The sequence below is a fragment of the Musa acuminata genome, chromosome BXJ3-4 (assembly GCF_036884655.1).
Source record: "Musa acuminata AAA Group cultivar baxijiao chromosome BXJ3-4, Cavendish_Baxijiao_AAA, whole genome shotgun sequence".
Taxonomy (NCBI): Eukaryota; Viridiplantae; Streptophyta; class Magnoliopsida; order Zingiberales; family Musaceae; genus Musa; species Musa acuminata.
The window spans coordinates 42,457,236-42,479,080 of NC_088352.1; the positions used below are offsets into that span (position 1 = coordinate 42,457,236).

Sequence of the window (21,845 nt, forward strand, 5' to 3'; positions counted from 1 at the left end):
CTTGCTTTCGGCTTACTTCAATCCATCTATTTATTACTGCTGTGCTGGTTGTGGACTTCAGCATGGGATTGACACAGAATAAACACAAAATAAATTGGTATTAGTCCTTTTGCTTGCTTACAAAATTCTCGAACACTGGTTAGTTTGATGAGTTAGAGATTCAATCTTCTATGATATATATCCTACTGATTGTGATTGTTGTATCATGTCATTTTAATAAGGTGCTCTACAAGAAGTAGCATATTGAGGCCATGATTCAACTTGGGATAAACAATCAAACCATGACACCAGATGAACTGGCAGTGGACAAGATTCAACACACAGTACAATCTCAGAAGTCCTCCCACAGTTGCATCTCCTCTGAACCACCAACATTTTCTGCTCTCTCTTCTTGGAGAATTCCTCTCATGATGTACTAAGCAAACAGAAGGGATTCCCTTGCACTGCCACAACCAAACACCCTTAGTATTTAAAGCCTTAGTGTTTCTCTAGTTGGGATGCTTGCAGTTCCACAGTCCAAGGTTGTGTGCCTCTTCTTTATCATTGTTATCCTCTCTCTCTCTATCTGTCTCTCTCTCTCAAACACACACAGAAAAACCTATATGAAACAATTTAATTGGTCTTGGGTTCCAAAGATCAGAATGCTAAAGCCATTATTTTGTTCTGATTCCTGAACAATGCAAAGCACACTATGCATTGTTTAGGACTGTGACTGTGCATGGAGTTCCTGAGGTGGTAGCAGGCATTGTGGAAGCTCTAACCGTGTCTTTGTGCAAACCAACAAGCATCTTGGTGATGAGTTGTTGGCATCCTTCTCAGTGAAGAATATTGCTTCTTGTGAGGCGCATGGCTCCACTTGGTGTACTTTTGGCTGGCATTTGCCCAGACAAAGTTGCTTCTGCTGCCCTCAGACATTTCCTACAACCACACTACTCCTCCATGATATCTTAGTCATTAAGCTAATAATCCTCCGCTTGCCGCCAGCACATGGCGGTCGCCGGTGGCGCGGCCGCGACGCCGAATCCAATCTCTGCTTAGCTCAACCGAGATCGAGAGGACAGAGACAGATGGAATTGATACTTGTCCCGCTAGCTGCTGCTGGCGTTGCATGCACCACCACTGATTGGCACTTACACCAAGCATTTGGTTTTGCTGGTTCTGACAAGCTTAGGATCACTTTTTCTTGTCTGCTGGGCCATCAGAACATCATTCATATCACCAAGAAAATAAAGCTCAATTCAGCCGCTAGATTTTGATGCAAAGCGGCAAATCATCATCATCATCATAATTGGCTTTCAACATAGAACAAAGATTATATATCTTTCAGAAAAAGATGCAGCCGAACAAAGACTGCTACAACAGACACTCGATCATGGTTGTGCAGCTGCTTTCCTTCTTCTTAATGGCGGTAACAAAGTCTTTAGGTTATACAGAACCTCATCGGATAAGTCTGTAATGGATGGGAAGCCCACCTGTCATCTTCAACACCCCCATTGCCACCTAAAAAGAAGATATCGTACAATGAAACAGAAGCAAAAAAGCTGCAGAACTTTATATATATATATATATATATATATATATATATATATATATATATATATTAGTTGCATGACAATTAATTCCTCCTATTTATTGGTCAAATATTTAGGACAGTCCAAATTCCCAAATTACAATTCTGCTCCAATGCCACACTGCGCATCTTTTGCATTCATGCGGCCTCTTCAATTGGCATTCCGAAAACTTACTACCCCTCACGTTGGAGTTATTTTCAATACTGCCATACAATATCACTCCTACCGCACGTGACGGGGAAAGAAGTCAACGGTAGAAAGGTGGCGCGGAGAAAAGGAAGGTACACTCGGGTCGCACGTGCCGAGGTGGCCGTTCCAAGGTAACCATGGTTAGCCCGGCGTGACCTCGAGTCAAAACTGTTGCGGGAAACATTAACTAACGGCTGTTTTGGAAAACGGGATGATGCCGCGGAAGCATCGCGTGTTCCGCCGCTGCTATAAAGACCTTTTCGCCGTCCCGTCTCCCCCGCCCCAACCAAGCGAAGTCGGTACCGCTGCGGGAGAACCGAGCGCTTGAGGGAGAGGGAAGGGCATCGGAAGTGCTGTAATGGCGGAGTGGCGTCGCTGGTCGTGATTCTTGGCTTTGTTAAAGCCGCTTTTTTTTTTTACGAGGGGTCGTTGCGCCTTTTCGCTTTTGTTGAGAGTTGGAGGTGGGACGGCGAGCGAGGAATCGACGCTTTGGATCGTTCGGTGCGATGTCTGCCGCGTTCGGTGTCGGGGTTCAGAGAATGTAGAGCTAGGAAGAACGTGGAGTGAGTGAGACGGAACGACTCCGAGCTCCTTTGATTCCCTCGTTGGTTTCTTGTTCCATGCCCGTTTCGATTCGCGAGTGCCCACTAGAGCGAGAGAGAGAAAGAATAGCATCGCTGCGCCTCTTTACTGCTCTTGGGATTTCGCTGTCTGCTCAGCGAATCGCTTCATCTGTTGACGGGAATCGTTTGGCTTGTCGCCAATTGTGCCCCGCCTTGTCTGATTCGGAAGAAAGATCCAAAGCGAGCCTCCTCTTTTCCAGGTTTTCCCTGTGCTCCTCTGTTCCAGTGTGGAAAAAGGTCGGAGCTTTTTTGCTTCTCCCTTGCTGTTGCTTGCTATTTAAAGGGGTTGCGACTCGAAGCGTTGGAGTTAGCGGGGGCGTTTTGGAGCGGAGATGTTGGAGTTGCAGGTGGAGTCCGACGGCGAGGGCGGCCCGGAAGCGCTGAACTCGAGCCAGAGCTCGATGAGCAGCAGCGGCGGCAGCTGCGAGGACCGCCGCAGTAGCTTCTCCCGCGTCTCCTTCGATAATGCTGCCGTGCTCGACCTCCCTTCCGGCCACTTGCCTTCCAAGCCCCACCGCTCGTCCGACCCCGCCTGGGCGGCCATCCTGTCGCGCGGTCTCCCGGCCAACCTCGGCCCCCGCGACTTCAAGCTCGTCCGCCGCATCGGGAGCGGCGACATTGGAACCGTCTACCTCTGCGGCCTGCGCGACGAGGCCTCGCCGTGCGTCTACGCGATGAAGGTGGTGGACAAGCTCGCGCTGGCAAAGAAGAAGAAGCTGGAGAGGGCGGTGACGGAGAAGAGGATCCTGCGGATCCTCGACCACCCCTTCCTCCCCACCCTCTACGCCGACTTCGACGCGTCGCCGCATTATTCCTGCGTGGTGATGGAGTACTGCAGCGGCGGCGACCTCCATGCCCTCCGCCACCGCCAGCCCCGCCTCCGCTTCTCCGTCTCGGCCACCAGGTCCTCGATCGACGCCTCTTTCTTCCATTAAAAATCGCACCTTTTCCATCGTCGACCAATTTTTTAACCGAAAAAAGACTCCTTTTGTGCAAATTCACGCAAGTTTTCGAAGTTTCCATGAAAACAAAAACATCGAAGTCTATTTCACGATCACAATCACAGGTTTTCTTCTTAGTTTGTTAAGGAATTGGAGTAGTGAAGGAAAGTTTTTCTGCTAATGTTATAAACTGGCGAAAGAAGCTGTCTTGTCGCTGTTCTTGCGCTGATGTCGCTTGCTTTCGGTTCGCATGCAGGTTCTACGCGGCGGAGGTGCTGATAGCGCTGGAGTACCTCCACATGCTCGGCATCGTCTACCGTGACCTCAAGCCTGAGAACATCCTCATCCGCTCCGACGGCCACATCATGCTTTCTGACTTCGACCTCTCGCTGGAGTCTACCGCCTCCCCCACCCTCGAGCCCCTCATCGCGGCAGCCGCCAACAGCGGGGGCGACGACCTCCTCCCCACCGAACCCTCCTGCCTCCCCTTCCGCGCGCGGCGGGCGTCCCGCCACGCGGCGAAGGCTAACCGGCGGTTCGTGGCGGAGCCGGTCAGCGCCCGGTCGTTCTCCTTTGTCGGGACGCACGAGTACGTCGCCCCGGAGGTCGCCTCCGGCCTCCCCCACGGCAGTGCCGTCGACTGGTGGGCCTACGGGATCCTCCTATACGAGCTGCTCTTCGGCCGCACCCCCTTCGCGGGACCCACCAACGAGGCCACCCTCCGCAACATCGTGAAGCAGCCGCTGGCCTTCCCCCCGCCCTCCTCCGACCCCTCCTCGACAGCCAGGGACCTCATCGCCGGACTGCTCGCCAAGGACCCGGCCGTCCGCCTCGGCTCGCGGCGCGGCGCCGCCGACGTCAAAACGCACCCCTTCTTCAAGGGCCTCAACCTGGCCCTCATGCGCACCTGCCGCCCCCCGTTCGTGCCTAGCCCGTCCCCGTCCATCTCGTGCAAGGACCGACGCGAACCGGCCCGGCTTGATTATTTCTAAACCAAATCGAGCCGAACCGAACCGAACCGCTCCCCCCCGCCCCCCCCGCCCTTCCCATTTTGTGTAGGCGGCGACACTCGCTTTAAATCGTAGTCTTTGCTTGTCCTCCGTGAACGGAAATATATATATATATATATATATATATATATAGCAATAAATCACGCTTTAGAATGTGCAGAAGCATTAACTTATGAGACCTTCTCTTGGACATGGGTATGTTATCGAATCATAATTATGTTGATGCAAGTGGGATTATATTAGCAGCACGTAGCAATGTGGTCTCCCAGGCCCTTAATCAGTAATCAGTCGTCACTTGAGTCGTATACAGTCTCCCGCTTCGGAATGGGTGACATGTTTTTGACAATGAGAAGGACAGTCTCACCTCTCCGTTGACTTTGTGGCCATATGCTACCACGACTTAGAACTCGAATGTAAATCGCTCACTGGGATTTGGCACGATGTAAACGTGGCGGACATGCGGGCGGGGGACGTGTCGCGCACGGGATGTGCTCGCCTTGCTTGTCGGGCTCTGGGAGCTACCCTGGTGGGGCGTACCTGCCCAAACCTCCACCGTCTTCTCCTTCCCCATCTATATCTATTCCTCTTCGGTTAGGGTAATGATCTCACGGAGACAGTAATCACTGTGTATATGTATGTGGTGGGAGAGAGTGCAAGGACTGGCGTGGAAAAGAGAGTAGAAAATGAAGACATGCATTCAATGGCCCACCGGCGAGCAGTCACACTCTTGCAGGTCTCCCGCCATAAATACCTGGAAAAGGCGAGGAGTAGGTGCCGAGTCTAATCTAGGGTTGACTAAGGTATGCAGCCATGGCGAACAGGGCTACGTATGTCATATTAGCGCAGCTAGACAGAGAAAGAGAGAGAGTTGTCGCCATTGATGTCGAGGTCCAGAGAGAGAGAGAGAGATGGGGGGATGTACGAAGTTGTTGCTCATGTGGCAGGATGCCGGTGGAGGACAGGTGCAGATAGGGGAAGAGCAAAATGTGGGGTTCAGGCTCCCCACTTCTCCTCCTTTCTTTCTTTTACGCGGAGTTTTCTTTGCTTCATCAGAAGTTGATGTCGGTGATGATGGACTGAACATTATGACCTATCATGAATCATACATTTGACTCGTACGTAAGACTTTAAAGAGAGTGATGAGAATTGATGACAAGCTTATTCAATCTAATTTGAACCCACTGATGCGTTAATATATCTATTCAAAGTTTAGGTTGTTTTGTCTGATCTGAGACCTGGCCATTATTTCTGCAATGCAGCATCAATATCTCCTCAATAAAGGCTCCAGATCTCCTACCAAAGCTAGCAAGGCATTTAATTGAGGGTATCTCCCTGTTGCTTGAATGTGGAAGCAGGTTCTTTTGTGCACTTATTACCTCAACTTCTCTTTTGGTGGAAGTCAGACACAATGCAAGTTCATCTTCCTCTTTCAATTTAGAGTTGAATCTGGTGGTGTTATTTGAGGACCTTAAATGTTGATATGACACAGTAGGTTGTTCTTGGTACCACCGTTTACAGTGTCAGTAGCCAGCGATAAAAGAACATAAGACATAAGATAATTAGCAGTATATTAGCGTCAGCTAAACTCATCCTATTGCTTAGCCAAGACATGTAACCCTGAACAGCGTGACAAATCTTACTGTTTCTTTCGGCAGTAATCTGGTAGAACGCATTCTATTGCTTGGCATGGCATATAAGAGACAGCTCCATCCTCGATGGAAGTTGAGGGTGCCACTGATGTCTTGCTTCTGTACCTCGTGCAGGATTCAATGGCTTCGAAGAGAGCTTATCGAAGTGAAGGTGGAAGCATGCAGTAGTCTCACCATTGCTACCTTCAGTTTGCTGTCTTCTATCTATACGTGGATAAATAATATACGTGCATGCATGTGTTAAGCTGCGACTGATTTGCTTGTCTGTGGAATTACGATGAGCTATCAGCATTGGCACAAACAATTCATGGTTAATGGACATGGACTTCACCTTAGCAGTTCTTCTGCTCAACTCCGTAAGTATGTCTCTCTTATCACACAATTTTACTCGAAGTTATCCCCCACAAACTTATGGTTTTTGCTGGATTAGGACACCCTAAATTGAGTTATTAATTTGATGAGGCATACATTTGAGAGAACATCAACAAGGATTAGGATTTATAGAACCCATAATTAGACAATGTAAAAGGAAACCATACAAAGAAAACTGATGGTTTATAAATTCCAAAAGAAATTCAAAAGTTAGTGATAATCACAAAAATAATCTCTTTATATCCAATGATAATAGTCGTAAATTGGTGATCCTCAACTTCAGAATTTTCCAGAACTAAAATGGTTGTTGAATCATCATTCCCTTGGATCACTGTTACAACTAATCCTCATGTTAGCCATAATTATTTGTCCCACAACCTTTTTTTTGTCATGCACTTAAATCTATATATTTATTATTGGATAATTTTCAGGAAAACCCCTTTTATTTTTTAAAAATTATTGATTAATATATTTTATAAAAAAATTCATATAACACTCAATTTTTCTTTTCTAAAAGATTACATTGTTCCTTGCTTTCATCCTATTGGCCACCACCTCCGCCCCACACCATTGAGCATTGTTATTACATTCCATTCTCTCTTTCTCTAGTATCATCCTCATCTAAGACTGTCTTGTTAAGATAGGATGATGAGTAACCCTTGTCCTTATAATCTCCTCCATTAAGATCGATGACGGGGACAACGAGTAGATAAGGAGAGATGATCTTTAACGATGAGGATAATAAGACAAGACGAGGATGAAAAGTGAGGGACAATAAGGGTGCAGGTAACAGGGTAGAGGTGAAGATACGTAGTGAAGGTATGGGATAAAATTATTAAAAAAATATTATATGAAACATGGTTATTAAAAAAATTGCCCTTTTATTCTTTCTATTTTCCACATAAATTACCACAAAAATATTCTGTGATGGTGGCAACGTAGGGTCAATTCATAGATACATCTAAAGTAGATGGCGTTATCCACTCACATGGCGCTATTGTCGTTATATTCGTCTAAGCTGTTCGGATCAAAACAGCGTTCAGAATTTCCAACCCGCATCAATCTATAACACGACAATTGACGTACGTGCGGGATGGAGAGCTTTCGACATACAGTGTTTGGTGTTAACCCGATGAGAGCTGATCAGTTAAAAGCGGGCAATGCGACAAACTTTTGACTAACAGGTAAAACGGCACGCCCGGATGACACGGTAAAGTTGACACCAACCGTTGTTATTGGGGGGATGGTGGTGGACCAGAAAGGTCTCAGCCGGGGCACAAGGCACAAGAAGCGGGTGCAGAAGTGGGGGTCGAGCGATGGGAGTCGAGGAGAAGTTCGTACTCCACGGCAGCAGATCGGCGCGGTAACAGTCGCGACCTCCTCGCTCGAAACGGCAATGTCGGCAGAGCAAACCGTCCCACCACGTGTCCTCCAGGATCTAAGACACGGCGTCGAGGCCACTTCTAATGACGATGCTGCCCGTCCTTTGGGGCCCACTCATTTTGGAGCCAACGCAGGCAAACATGAAATTTTCTCTTGGATTTGCTTCACACACCTTAGATTAACGGCAATTGGATGTATGTTTTAGTCCAACCGACATGTAGATCCCATTTTGCTAACAAAACATGTTGAGCACGATGTCAACAATTTGGTCTTAGTTTAACACCCCACTGCTCTGAGATCTGTCTCCACCTGTCAGCCTTACAGGATTCAATTAGTGTTCTTCATCTTGATGACGAAGATTATGTTTGGCGTTCTATCAGAAATCCATTTCTTTGCAGTTGGTCTTAAAGAAATCCACGTGAGCTTCACTCCCCCCATCTGCAAATCTGCCACAAAAGGGGCAGCCAAAGTGATTGCATCGATTACACTCCATGATTTATCGTTCCTTTTGCTTTTGGTCTCATCTCCTTGTCACCCATGGAAGCAATCATTCCGCCATGGCTCCCCAGCTCATTTCCTCATTGATTGCATAATCAAAACAAGAAATTGCAGTAGCAAAGCTGCAAAAAGGAGCCAATTCCGTTCCAAAATCTTCTCTCTTCCCAAAATATTCTATTTCTGGAGGAAGAAAGAAAAAGGAAAGAAAGAACCCAAACGGCTACTTTTAAGACTCTTTACTCCAAGAACGAAGAATACATAGGAAGAGAAGAGAAGAAGCAGTGGGGAGAGTTAGCACAGTAGTAGTAGTAGAAGAGGAAGAGGGGGGGGAGGAGAAGGGGAAGAAGAAAGGATGGATTTTAGCTCCTTCGTCACGTCCCTGGGGACGTCCCTCGTCATCTTCGCGCTGCTTATGCTTGCGTTCACGTGGCTGCAGAGGAAGCCCGGCAACGCGGTCATCTACTACCCCGGTCGCATCCTGAGGGGTTTGGATCCCCTGGAAGGGCGGACGCGGACGAGGAACCCCTTGGCTTGGATCAAGGAGGCCGTGGGAGCGTCCGAGGCCGACGTCGTCGCCGCCGCCGGCGTCGACGCCGCCGTGTACCTTGTGTTCCTCAGCTCCGGTACGGCGTCCTCTCCCGTTGTCTTGTGTTAGGAAGTGTGTCGTGACATCAAGGTTAGTGCATCTGGTGTACCTCAGATTCGGTATGGCGTCGACTCCCGTTCATTGATTTATGCAAATTTTGCATCTTTCTGGCAAATGTTGCCATCTGCCTCATTATTTGGATAATTTTGTGTTTTTTCCAAGATTTATGGGCGCAAATTTGGAAATTTTTTCTGCATTTCTTCAGCCATTCAAGTGCATCTAATTTGGTTGAAGTGACTGATCTACAGTATTTATACGGACATAATAGAAATAATTCCATGTTGTTTTTCAGTATCTTACAGATGCTGTATTTACTTGCCAAAATGTTTCGTTGCTTCTCCTACAATATTTAGTGTACCATTTCCAAGTTCATTGTTTATTGTGATTTGATTTATTACAGTCATAGTAATGATAATAAAAAAATTAGGATATTTTTTCTTTGCTTTCTACAATTCCTTTCCCAAATATATAATTGTGCTTTTCGGAAAGTAGTTGTCTTCACATAATTCATCTCCCTATGACATTTATCTGCATTCATGTCATCTTCCCACTGATGTAACCCTTCTTTTATGTGCCTAATTCTTTGCATTTTGGTAGTTGCTATTGCAAAGTGTGATTTTGTGGTTTTGAAGGAATGCATACAATTCTTAAACTCCAACTGATTTACCACTTTCTTTGACATGCTATGTCTGGTGGTTTTAACACTCAGATAAGCTACAACCATTTATTTTGATAATAGCTAGTCTAATATACTTCATTCTGTCTTAAATTTAGCTATCTAGGTATATTCAGTTTTTTCTCGATATGAAAGATGTTCCGATATCTTCTGAATTGCTTGATTAATTTGTTATATGCAATAGAGGTATGTTAGGAAATTTCCTAAATAGATTATTCAACTACCTTTGGACTTTGTATTTGTTGCTTGACCAAGAATTAATTAACAAGTGACTATCCAGAACATGATACCATTTGTCATGCAATATCCTGAAACATTGTACACATTTGTTGATGCAGTTTTAGCCATATTGGTCTTCTCCGGAATTATTCTGCTTCCAGTTCTTCTTCCAGTTGCTGCAACTGATAATGGTGCACAATCTACTACCGACAGCAACAGCGGTGGGACCTTCAAGAACCTTGACAAGTTGGCGATGGGGAACGTCCAAGTAAGTTTTGATGGACAGCTTGCATTGTTTGATTTTTAGATGAAAGGAGACAAAGTTATGAACTAAATGCCACTGTAGATGCAATTTTATTACCTCCTAGATCTGTGTAAGGCTAGTGTCCATTTAACAGTCACTCACTATATTGTTTGATGTGTTATGGACTTCAAGACTCCAATATGTAGAATTTTATATCCAAAAAGGATCACTTAGTGAACAAAACCGCACAATGGAGAGAAGTCATGAGACTCACTGACATCAAACAGAGCATCAAGTAAAAGAAAAAGGCTTGAACAATATATCCTTCATGCTCACAGTCGGCTTCCTCTAGGCCTCTGTGACTACATCATATCGTCGAACGGTCTCAGCTCCTTCCCGTAAAGTTAACTACCTTTCTGGAATTGTTGTTAAATGACATCAATCAGTCACCAGTTTCTCGATTTAATCACTCATCTAGTTCAATTGACAAACACTATTAGGTTCATTGTCAAGCTGTAATTATTAACTGTCGCGTAAAATGTTGACTTAGGTTTATGTCATTGCATTTCATTATAGCATATAGTTGTCACCATCCTCGAATCATGCATGCAAGTAAAACTAGATTACCTATAAGGCCTTGATGTCTTTAGGATGGTTCGTGTTTTCTTTTGGGTATTGTCATCGTGGTTACATTTTGGTTTCCATGTATTGTAGGAGAAAAGTCCAAGGTTGTGGGCATTTCTGCTTGGAGTCCATTGGGTTTCTTTTGTCACATACTACGTGCTTTGGAAATCATACAAACATGTCTTAAATATGAGAGCTGGGGCAAAATCAAGTCCAGAAGTAAAACCTGAAGAGTTTACCGTATTAGTCAGAGACATACCAGCTGCTCCTCCAGGTCAATCTATGAAGGATCATGTTGACTCATACTTTCAAGCACTTCATCCAGAAACATTCTACAGATCAATGATTGTCACAGACAACAAAAAGGTACAGTGACTTTTGTGATGCTATTAAAGATATTTATGGTTCAACCTTTTGCCATAATGCACTGCCTTCTGTTGCGTTCCTTTCTTTTAGGCAAACAAAATTTGGGAAGAGTTAGAAGGTTACAGAAAGAAACTTGCTCGGGCTGAAGTTGTGTATGCAGAATCTAAAACTACAGGCAAACCTGAAGGAGAAAGGCCTACCAACAGAATTGGCTTTCTCGGTCTTGTAGGTGAAAAAGTCGATACGATTGATCACTGTAATGAGAAAATTAATGAATTGCTGCCTAAATTAGAGGCTGAAAAGGAGATCACTCTAAGAGAAAAACAAAAAGCTGCAGCTCTTGTTTTTTTTAACAGCAAACCTGCTGCTATTTCTGCTGCTCAGACAATCCATTCTCAGAAGATTGATACATGGACCGTGATGGAAGCTCCTGAGCCACGTCAGGTGTTATGGACAAATTTGCCAAGGAAGTTCTATGAGAGGCAGATAAGATCTTGTGTTGTCTATGGTATAGTTTTCCTTACTGTATTCTTCTACATGATCCCAATTACGTTTGTCTCTGCATTTACAACCTTGAAAAACTTAAAGAAGTATCTGCCCTTCTTGAAGAAAATAGTGGATCAACCAGAGATTAAAACAGTTTTGGAAGCTTTCCTGCCTCAGATTGCACTCCTAGTATTCATGGCTTTGTTGCCGACTTTCCTTATGTTTCTATCAAAGGAAGAAGGAATCCCTTCTGAGAGCCATGCAGTGCGAGCCGCCTCTGGGAAATACTTTTACTTTGTTGTCTTTAATGTCTTCCTTGGAGTAACTATTGGTGGAGCATTGTTCGACTCTCTGAAGACGATTATTAATCACCCCAAACAGGTTATCACGTTGCTTGGATCAAGCTTGCCTAAAAGTGCCACCTTCTTCCTCACCTTCGTTGCTCTGAAGTATGATTCTTTTCATTTCTCTTGTCCCCAAATTTTTTTCACTAAATCTTTGCATATTTCACTATTTTGTTTTCTGAAGTATGAAGTATTTTTCTTATTTTGGTAAAGCATGCAGATAATTGGATAATTGGTTGTTATAATGATTCAATTGTTTAGAAACTCATCACATATGTAAAAATCAATAAACAGTCATTTATTTTGTAAGTAAATTTCTAGTTTCACATTGTTCTCCATCTTCTCAGTTGGCATCTTTTTAACTAAATTTCTGTACATTTGATCGCTAGGTCTATGTTAACCACATTACTTTCCTCGGGTTGGTCATTATTGCGGTTGATGTCCCAAAAATGTCTAAGTTCAGAGGAATGTTCTAAAACAATGATTTCCTATTATAGTTATTACTATGTCGTGCATAATTTCACCCATTCAACATAAATTCTATTCTAGGAGTATTTTAAAATATTGTTGTTAACATCTGTTTCTACTTGTACTGTGAGAGCATTAATTCTATGCTGATTGGATCTCAGATTCTTTGTTGGCTATGGGCTTGAGTTATCACGTTTGGTTCCTCTCATTATCTTCTATCTCAAAAAGAGATTTCTTTGTAAAACTGAAGCCGAAGTGAAAGAGGCTTGGGCTCCCGGTGACTTCGGTTATGCTACTAGAGTTCCCAGTGATATGCTTATCATCACAATTGTTCTCTGTTACTCGGTAATAGCTCCTATTATAATTCCATTTGGTGTGGTATACTTTGGCCTCGGGTGGCTTGTTGCACGTAATCAGGTGAGTGATTGCTCAATTTACTCCTAATAAGGAGAATATTAGTCATACTGATCAGCGTTCTAGTTTCAATTTGTTGGCTTATCTTAATGTTAGTAGTTAATTTAACTTTTTACTCATATTGATTTCTCTTGGACCATTTTCTGTCACATGGTAAAATGAATCATGCGACACCTGAGATTAATGTAAATATTTTGAATTCTCTTGATTGATGGCATGGAGACACTCTTGTGTCAAATTCTCTAATGCAGGCATTGAAAGTTTATGTCCCTAACTATGAGAGCAATGGTCGGATGTGGCCTCACTTGCATGCACGAATTATCGCTTCTCTAATCCTCTACCAGATCACTATGTTTGGCTATATTGGCATTTTGAGGAAATTCTACTATGCTCCATTTCTTATTCCTGTCATTGTCATCTCCTTTGTCTTTGCTTATGTATGCAAAAAACATTTCTATCTTGCCTTCTTCCACACTCCTCTTGAAGTAGCATGCCGAGGTACAAAGGAAATCCCAAATATGGAATCCATATATACAGCTTATATTCCACCTTGCTTGGATACTGAGAAGCTGGAAGATGATGACCAGTTTGAAGATGCCCGCTCATTTTCATTGAAAACCGCACCTTAGAGTAAATATCGACTGTGCCTGACTTGTCTATTAGAGATAAATCATTCTTCTACTAGCCAAGCTAACACAAATTTGTTGGTAAATTCTTCTAGGAATACTTCACCAGGAAATCTCTGCCGCCTTGAGGGAACAGGATTCTCATGATACAAACCAGTCTGGATCAGCTGGAAAGTGCATCCCTTCGGTGTACATGTCATTGTGGTTGCGTATTCTGTTTGTAGACATCTTCTCCATGACTTTGAATTGATTGCAGTAGTGAGTGATGCTTTCTTCTTTTTCTTTTCCTTTTTTTTGTCTTTAGACATCGTCGATAAAATTAACCTTGGTTTGTTACAATTTGATCTGTTGTCGGTAGAAGTTTCTATGAAATCTGCATGTCTAGCTTATGAATTAAGCATATCTTTTCTCATTTATGAGTCGCTTTTTTGATATATGTCAATTGAGAAAAGTGCTGCTGCCCCAACAAATTAATCTCATCAACACTAGGACTTCAAATCAGTATGAGTTCTCATTACTAGCTTGGAACTTCTGCAACTACAAATTCATGCTAGATCTGTTCATGGTTAAAGAATGTGATAGCTTCAGTGACTTCTGATGCAGCATGATACAGAAGGTGGTGTTTTTCTGAGGTTGATGATGATGAAATCTATATTTCATGAGCAAAAAAAAATTCTTGGTTTATGAAGATGGTCTTAACCACAAGATATCATTAGAAATGATGAAAATTTGTGTTTTAAATAATTCACAACAAATTCTAATATCGTCTTTGAAATTGGAGTAGAAATGACATTGTTATATCCAAAATAACATACTAGGTTTTTTTTGTAAGTACTGCTTATATATGGATGCTGACTACTTATGTATTACTATAAAATCGACTCACTTACATTAAATTAGGATAATCATTAATCCAATATGAAAGTGATATAAATGGAAAAAATAGAAATCCAATCAATATCTTGTTCTTGGTGACATTTTCCTGCTGTGAATCTTAATCAAGATGTTGCATATCTTGTTTGTGAGCAGTCTGTATCTGCTAAATCAATCCTGGTGCAGCCAAATCAGGTTGATATTTGTTCTTCTGCCAAACATGGCTGTAGATGCATTACATTTTGAAACAGAGCCAGCATTCTTCAGGAGAAGATTAATAGTGTTCAGAACTCTCCCAACACCAAAACTTTTATGAAGTTAGATGAATGCCTCAACTTTGTGAGCAAGTTTAGGAGAAAACATGGAGTTGTTCATCTCATTAGCCCTCCTGATCATGTCGAGTACCCACAGAAAATGCTGCACTATCACAAGGATTTCTGATGATGCAGGTAAAGGTGGTGGTCTTTTTTTATCTGATTGCATCCATCTTTTTCTTATTTGAATGGAATTATTCAAGGTTGATGGAAACATTGGTACAGTTAGAACAACAAAGTGTAGTGTTCATTCAGGGTTGATGGGTAGAACAGCAGATGAATGATTAGCAGAGACAAGTTAGCTTCTTCCTTGAGAAGCACATCAAATTCCATGGCCTCACTTTTTTGTTCTTATTTATGCATTTTTTTTTCCAGGCAATTTTTTCATTATAATTTCCCATCTAAATCCAAAGATATTTTGTTGACTCATTGAAGAGGGTTTTGTTCTTCTTTCTTGGGATTGAATGAAACTAGTAATATGAACCACATCCAACTTTCCTAATGCATACTGATATCTGGATGTGATTAGAGCATAGACTTTCAGCAAATTCATGTTTTCAGTCTCTTCAAAAGTAGACTAAATTCCATACCTATCAATTCACCTCAGCTTTCTAAAGCTATTGCAGAAGCCATTGTTAGCTTATTATGTATTGTGACATCAAAAGTCATGAGAAGGAAAAATATGTGTTCGCAACCTATAATACTATATACTGTGCGACCTCATGTACTAATTTTGACTTCATTTTGTGGAGGATAAAAGTCAATGTCGTTTTATGGATTATATGGAATTGATCTTATTTTGCCAAAGGCAAAACATGAACAATGGGTATAGCGTCTCGAAACGAAGGATCAACTGGAAAACCGTACTTGTGTATTACTCGTACAAGAACTCAGTAGTGTCACCTCAAAGAAGCTCCACACATGAAGCTAAATCTGTATGAGGTCAAGTTCCAACACAAGCATAATATGCAGAGAGAGAGAGAGAGAGAGAGATTCTCAATCACACAGATACGGAGATCAACCTAAAGACTTGTTCGAAATGCTGAGCATCGCATGGTATTCTAAGAACACCCTTCTGCTGATACCCAAACTCCTGAGCTGCCATCTCCAGCAACCCCACAAAGCACGGATGCTTGAAGGCCCCGACACTCACCACGAACCTCCGCAGCTCCTTCCCCAAGCCCACCACCACCGGAACGTATCCTTCAGCCACCCGGTCTTCTCCGCACTCCAGCTCGGTCACCGGACTGCACCGGATGGGAATCACCTTCTTCCTCATTCTCCTCCTACCTTATCATCGAACTTCAGATAGGAGTTCGTCCATATATTGCAACCTTTCCCTGCCATCATTGACTCAGAGCCCTCGTATCACTTTGGTGCAGTTTGGCAGCTTCTTTTGTTCTGATGCCTGCTTCACATTGAAATTAACGTGAGAAAAAGAAGAAAGGTGGGAAATTGGGAGATTGTGGACTCGTCTTCCCCACTTTAGACTTCATCACTCCCTGCATGCTTGACTTGGGGAGAGGTTTGGTAGGTGGATGTTTGACTTGCGAGGTCGACATGGCTTTACTGTCGATGAAAAATGCGGCTTCCCAGTGCATTGTTTTCTGTCTAGATTTTAACTTGTTGGAAGCATTATGTTGTGTCTCCATTGAAGGTGTGGGAAACTGTTGACAATTCCAGCGAGATGCACTGTCATGAGACTCAATTAGGGTAGCAGTTTCTTTCTGCTGAATCACTTCATCTTCCATTTGGGGAAGCCCAGCAGGAGGAGTGAAGATGATGTTCCACAGTAGTGGAATCACATTCACAGTGAGATGAAGTACACAATAATTGGAAGCTTAATTACCTGCCCATGATGTGACTAAGAGTGACAAGAACACGATAATTGTTCATGAGCTTAAGTACTAGTCCTATATGAAAAGAAAGAGAGAGAGAGAGAGAGAGAGAGAGAGAGAGAGAGAGAGAGAGAGAGAGAGAGAGAGAGAGAGAATGATTTCACATTTATATTGCTTACTTCTATGTTACAAATTTCATCGTACGCAAACTCAATTTGGACTTGATATTGTCAAGTACCCAAATCTGATCCGAGTACATATATTTTTAGTATGTTCAATTTTGATTGTCAATCTAACGTTATGAGATTACACCGAATTGTCATATTTGTATGAGAAAAAACTATAACTCGAGGGCAAACAATATTTATATCATGCATCTCATATCTAGTTTCAATCCATTCATGCAAAAGACTATATCGAGCAAACATCATCAATAGTCAAATCACTTTTCTTACATTCCCTGTGAAGGTAAAAAACTCGAAAGGAGTTTAATATTTATTATATTTGTTTCAAATAAATACATACGTAAAGAAGCTTTATATATATAATATCAGTTTTCTAACTTAAAAAATATACTATTTAGCGTATTCAATAGGCTTTTTGTCTTATCGATGAATCATGTCGATCGTATATTGTTTTGACTCCGCATCGAGTTTTTATCGATCAAAGATTTTTATTTGGATCGGTATCAACTTATTAAAGAATATGTCTTAAACGTTACCATCTCTACCTAGTAAAACACTTTTGTTTACTATCAATTCACTTGTTCTCCTAAGTGTAGGTATAAAACAAAACGGATAAAGATAAAAACCCCAAGCAAAAGAATACTAGTGCTCACATCAAATACAACACTCAGAGAGCCAGATATGTTGACTATGGGTGCATTAGGCATCACGCCTTCATGTTTTTGACATCACACACCATCAAATGGGACAATTAAAGGTGATATGGTCGATGACACCATTTGGGTCCAACAAAGTCACTAATTGTACCACAATATTATGTGGCTACATATATTCCTTTCATTTTTTGAGGTGTAAGAAATGTTTTCTTTTTGTATTATTTAGTTGAAAAATATTTTGTTGTTGAACAAGTAATTTTTTTTGTAATATGTTTGTATGTGAAGAACCAAATGAAATGAAAAAGAATAAATATTTTTTATGAATACATACCTGAGATATATCCGATATTCAATTTGATTCCCATGAATTCAATATTTGTGAGTGAAATTAAATAATGTTTGTTTTTCTAGTGTAAGCAAGCTAAAAAAATAAAAAGGATAGATTGATATTGATTTAAATATGCTTATCAATACCTCCCAATAGGGGGTAGAGCGACTCACCTTGAACGAGCAAGGTGGCCTTAGGCTTTAATGAAACTTGACCTATTCGCATGGGGCATGTAATCTTATAGTTTAATTTGATTATAGGTGATTCCAATTTGCCTACATATACAACCCATATATGATATGTCCACGTTAGCTAGCTTACTTTATCCAGTCAATCTACATACTTGTTTGTGAATTTGGTATTAAAAACATTTGAAATGCTTTTTACTCGTGATAGCCACGCATTACATATTGGAGATGTTTTATTTATGAAAGACACATAACATATCAAAGGCACCTATGCCCATGAAGGATGCGTCAGAAGTTAAGATACTTTCATCCATAAATGATACATCAAATGCTAAAAACACATCACACGTCATAGACTTTTATGTTCACGAATAACATGTTTAACTTTGGGGTGCTTTTATTTATAAAGAATATATTAGATGTTTTTATTTGCTAAGGAAGTATTGTGTGTCAAAGATCTTATGTTGATAAAGGGCACATTCGAATGCTTCTGCCCATGAAGGATACATTGAATGCTTTATATTCTTTTGTTTGCGAATACGCTTTGTATGTCGAAGATACTTATATCTATAACAGATGCATTAGAAGTTGAGATATTTTTGTCTATAAAGGATGCATCGAATGCTTTTAATACTTTTGTTTATAAAGAACATATTATATTCTTTAGATACTTTTATCCGTGAAGTACATACCATGTGTCAAAGATAGTTATGTCTGTGTATGCAAGAAGTCCTCTGATAAGTGAATATTTATTTTAATCAGAGCTTCATATGTGGTAGCCCAATGAAGTCAACACGAGAAGAATTTGGGACAATATTTTTCTATCTCAAAGAATATTCTTTCTCATTAAATCAACTATAAAAATCTATCAGATCATGGTAATTAAGGTTAGTGATTGTTTACTAAAATCCTTCATTTTGTTTCATGATTAATTAAAACATCAAAGGGACCACAAAATGGATCCATCCAACATTGATAACTCAATTCACAAACAAGCATACGAGTCTTTATCGATTACGGAGCAAGTGTTCATGCCCCTTCAACCATATCAGAGAACTTCTTATGCACGTGGAGTTGAACCAAGTCGAGTCAATCCAATCATCATCGATGTCTCCCATATCATTTTAATACTAGAAAGATAATTTGAACATCCGATCTTATCATTAATAATCTAAAATACCCTCGTAGGCCCTCCTTTGTCGTGTATGTTTAAATGTATAAACAAAAATTAAGCCTAAAAGAATTATTCTGATATAATTATGAGTTTCTTCTCTATTTTTATTTTAAAAATATCTTTTTGTTACCTTGAATAAAATCTGCTTTAGTTTATTTTTTACATCAACATCAATATTAACATATAATAATTATGCAACATCAAAGGACAAGTATTACTCTTAGAGTCATCATCAACCTAATATATTTGGCACGGAAACAAAAGAGTAAAAGAAACTTCCCACAACAAATGGGTGATTCATTTTATATTAAAAAAAATACTTAGCCTATATCAACTCTTTGGCCTTCTTCTCTTCCAATTTATTAGAAATTATATGGTCGTTTTCATGTTCAAGAATCTTCCATGCGAATGTCCAACAATTCCACCTTCCTCTTTGACTAACCATGTCTACCAAACATGATCAATTCCACGTATTCTCTTAGACTTGGACAAGTCAAGCTATAGTGTATTTATATGATAGATCGATTGTTGAATTCAATCTTGACACGGTTCATGGAATTGTGATGCAAGGAAGAGGATGCTTGACGAAATTGCCTAAATTAATCTAGCATTATATGAATTATTTGAGGCCATTAATTTGCGGATGGTGTGGCCTTCACGCTATTGCTTGTCATTCTCATTTACCCTCTTCTTTTTCTTCCGGTTGAAAACACCGAGGCCGTACCAAGTCACTCCACTTTACCGACTCTCTCTCTCTCTCTCTCTCTCTCATCGTTTTACGAGAACGAAATAGCATAACGAGAACGAAATAGCATAGCTAACCCATTATCAAATCCTTCCCTATCTAATTGTAAGACGAGAGTTAAAGTATGTAAAAGAATTCTAATGGAGATTAGCTATAATGAAGTATCTATAAACAATTAAATAACAATTTTGTCCCTTTTATTGATATCTATCTATCTATCATCAAAGTAGTAACAGTTTCTATATCCTTCTTAATTAAAACTATAATGTTTTATTCCTGTAATGTATGATGTCATCGAGACATGTACGATTTTTTCGAGTCAAACCCTCTTCAGGACTTTTAATGAGGACGTACGGGCACTCCATAAGTGCTACATGATTTCTCTGGATGGATTTGGTGTTGTCGCACCGTGGATTTAGGTGTTGACCAAGATAAATAATGCTTTTCGTGATTCCCTGTCAGACTTGATTCAGGATTCACGAAGAAAACCCTCATTCGATGGCATACTGACCCTGGCCCCACCGACTTTGACCATTAAAATATGCTTATATTGTGTTTGCTGTTCGTGAGGAACAGACAATGGATTTACTGACAAGACTCCGGTTGTACGTGACACGGAGCCTTGGTTGAACCGTCGCCTCTCTCACTTCATCTTCTACTCCGTACATCGCTATAAATCCCCGGTTCGGCGAACGAGAGGACCTCGGCTCTTCCCATTCGCACTCCTCTGGCGCAGGAGAGGATGATACGGCGGCTGTCGAGGGTGGCGAGCTGCCCCCGGTACGAAGCGCTGAGGAAGCTGGGGAAGGGGAGGCGGCGCGGGGTGTCGCAGGGGCACGTCCCGGTGTACGTGGGGGAGGAGATGGAGCGGTTCGAGGTCCGGGCCGAGCTCCTCAGCCGGCCGGTCTTCGTCGAGCTGCTGCGCCTGGCCGCCGAGGAGTACGGCTACCACCAGCGCGGCGCCCTCCGCATCCCCTGCCCCGTCCCGCTCTTCCGCCGCCTCCTCCTCCTCGCCGCTTCTTCCGACGGCGCGGCCGAGCGGGAGGAGGCCGAGATCCTCCTCCGCTCCTTCGACGTGCTGTTCCTGTCCTCCGTCGACGGTCCGAGTTGACCCGGCGATTCGACTCGCCTTTCGTTTATGTTCAAAGTACAAGGGCAGATATGGAATTTTGTGTTTCTATATAATTAGTAGAGCCTTTCTGCTCTTCACATGTAGCCAATATTTTGTTGTATGATTATATTAAAGAAAAATAAATATTATCATTTATGAGTATTATTAATGATAAAAATTAAAATAATTTCTTTTCTTTTATTTATGAAGATACGATTCCACCTTTAGATTAATATTCAATTTGGCTCAATCTAAACTATTTTAGGTGATAAATATATTAAAAATCTCTTCTTCTTCTTCTTTTTATTTCACAAACGTCATATATCAATCTAAACTATTGTAAGTGGAAAAGGAATAAGTGGGCTAAGAAAAGTCCAAGCCCTTCACTTCAGTTCTAGTTAGTCAACTTTATCACAATATTAGAGAGAATTTGGACCCATACAATTTGAAAAGATACCAACTTTGGTAGTAAACGTCATATGCATGAGATAGCAATTTTAAATTATTATTATTATTATTATTATTATTATTATATATGTATATATGAGATAAAGTATGTTGAAAATAAAATTATTGTGTAAGAATATTTTGACTGAGGTTGCATCTGTAAATATTTTAAATTTGTGTTCCTCAGAAAGTATAAATATACCACTTAATGAAGTATGTAATGGTTATAAGTCTGCTGTTGTATTCCAAATGCACATATTTTAGATGAAAAAAAGAAAAAGCTTACAATCCTAATATTGAGCTATAGTGAGAATTGAAAGACTTACAAACTTTATAATCCTAATATTGAGAAAATTATAATTAGTAGAGATGTCAGTTTGCCTGAAGAAAAAGCTTTTAAATGGATTATGGATATAGGTAAATTTATTCTAGTTGGTCTAACAGATACATATAATGAAAATGCAGATGAATAAATACTTGAGGAAAATCTTCAACACCACTATCTACATCATCTCCCTTAACTTCTAAAAAAAGTTAAAAGACAACCATGATCGTGCCATATTCATCACACCCCAAGCCAAGAGAGAGGTGGAGTGCAAATGCAAAAGAGGAGGGTGAGGTATTATTGTTAAGCACT

General features: G+C 41.3%; 3 protein-coding genes across 4 annotated transcripts; all 3 read left to right on the plus strand.

Annotated features, from left to right (window-relative positions):
* Positions 1-2,045: 2,045 nt before the first annotated feature.
* LOC103982945 (protein kinase PINOID) lies at positions 2,046-4,495 on the plus strand. The gene is made up of 2 exons (XM_009400047.3): positions 2,046-3,287; positions 3,581-4,495. Exons 1-2 carry the CDS (start codon positions 2,716-2,718, stop codon positions 4,314-4,316), a joined length of 1,308 nt encoding a protein of 435 aa, XP_009398322.2. The 5' UTR covers positions 2,046-2,715; the 3' UTR covers positions 4,317-4,495.
* Positions 4,496-7,956: 3,461 nt separating this feature from the next.
* LOC135585133 (CSC1-like protein ERD4) lies at positions 7,957-13,765 on the plus strand. Of its 2 annotated transcripts, none has more exons than XM_065145680.1 (7): positions 7,957-8,859; positions 9,897-10,045; positions 10,736-11,011; positions 11,102-11,946; positions 12,471-12,726; positions 12,975-13,353; positions 13,445-13,765. In XM_065145680.1, the coding sequence occupies exons 1-6, from the start codon at positions 8,589-8,591 to the stop codon at positions 13,350-13,352; spliced, it is 2,175 nt and encodes a 724-aa protein (XP_065001752.1). In that variant the 5' UTR covers positions 7,957-8,588; the 3' UTR covers position 13,353; positions 13,445-13,765. The 2 variants fall into 2 exon arrangements, with proteins under 2 accessions (XP_065001752.1, XP_065001753.1); XM_065145681.1 differs by having other exon boundaries at positions 8,778-8,912.
* Positions 13,766-20,343: 6,578 nt separating this feature from the next.
* Positions 20,344-20,923, plus strand: LOC135635389 (auxin-responsive protein SAUR71-like). Its single transcript, XM_065146421.1, has one exon. The coding sequence runs from the start codon at positions 20,393-20,395 to the stop codon at positions 20,759-20,761; it is 369 nt and encodes a 122-aa protein (XP_065002493.1). The 5' UTR covers positions 20,344-20,392; the 3' UTR covers positions 20,762-20,923.
* Positions 20,924-21,845: the final 922 nt, after the last annotated feature.

Bases quoted from the DNA above. Each gene is read 5' to 3' on its own strand.
- LOC103982945 (XM_009400047.3), top strand. From the start codon at position 2,716: ATGTTGGAGTTGCAGGTGGAGTCCGACGGCGAGGGCGGCCCGGAAGCG. The intron at 3,288-3,580 runs GTCCTCGATCGA...GTTCGCATGCAG, and splicing joins TTCTCCGTCTCGGCCACCAG to GTTCTACGCGGCGGAGGTGC.
- LOC135585133 (XM_065145680.1), top strand. From the start codon at position 8,589: ATGGATTTTAGCTCCTTCGTCACGTCCCTGGGGACGTCCCTCGTCATC. The intron at 8,860-9,896 runs GTACGGCGTCCT...TTGTTGATGCAG, and splicing joins CCTTGTGTTCCTCAGCTCCG to TTTTAGCCATATTGGTCTTC. The intron at 11,947-12,470 runs GTATGATTCTTT...ATTGGATCTCAG, and splicing joins CTCACCTTCGTTGCTCTGAA to ATTCTTTGTTGGCTATGGGC.
- LOC135635389 (XM_065146421.1), top strand. From the start codon at position 20,393: ATGATACGGCGGCTGTCGAGGGTGGCGAGCTGCCCCCGGTACGAAGCG.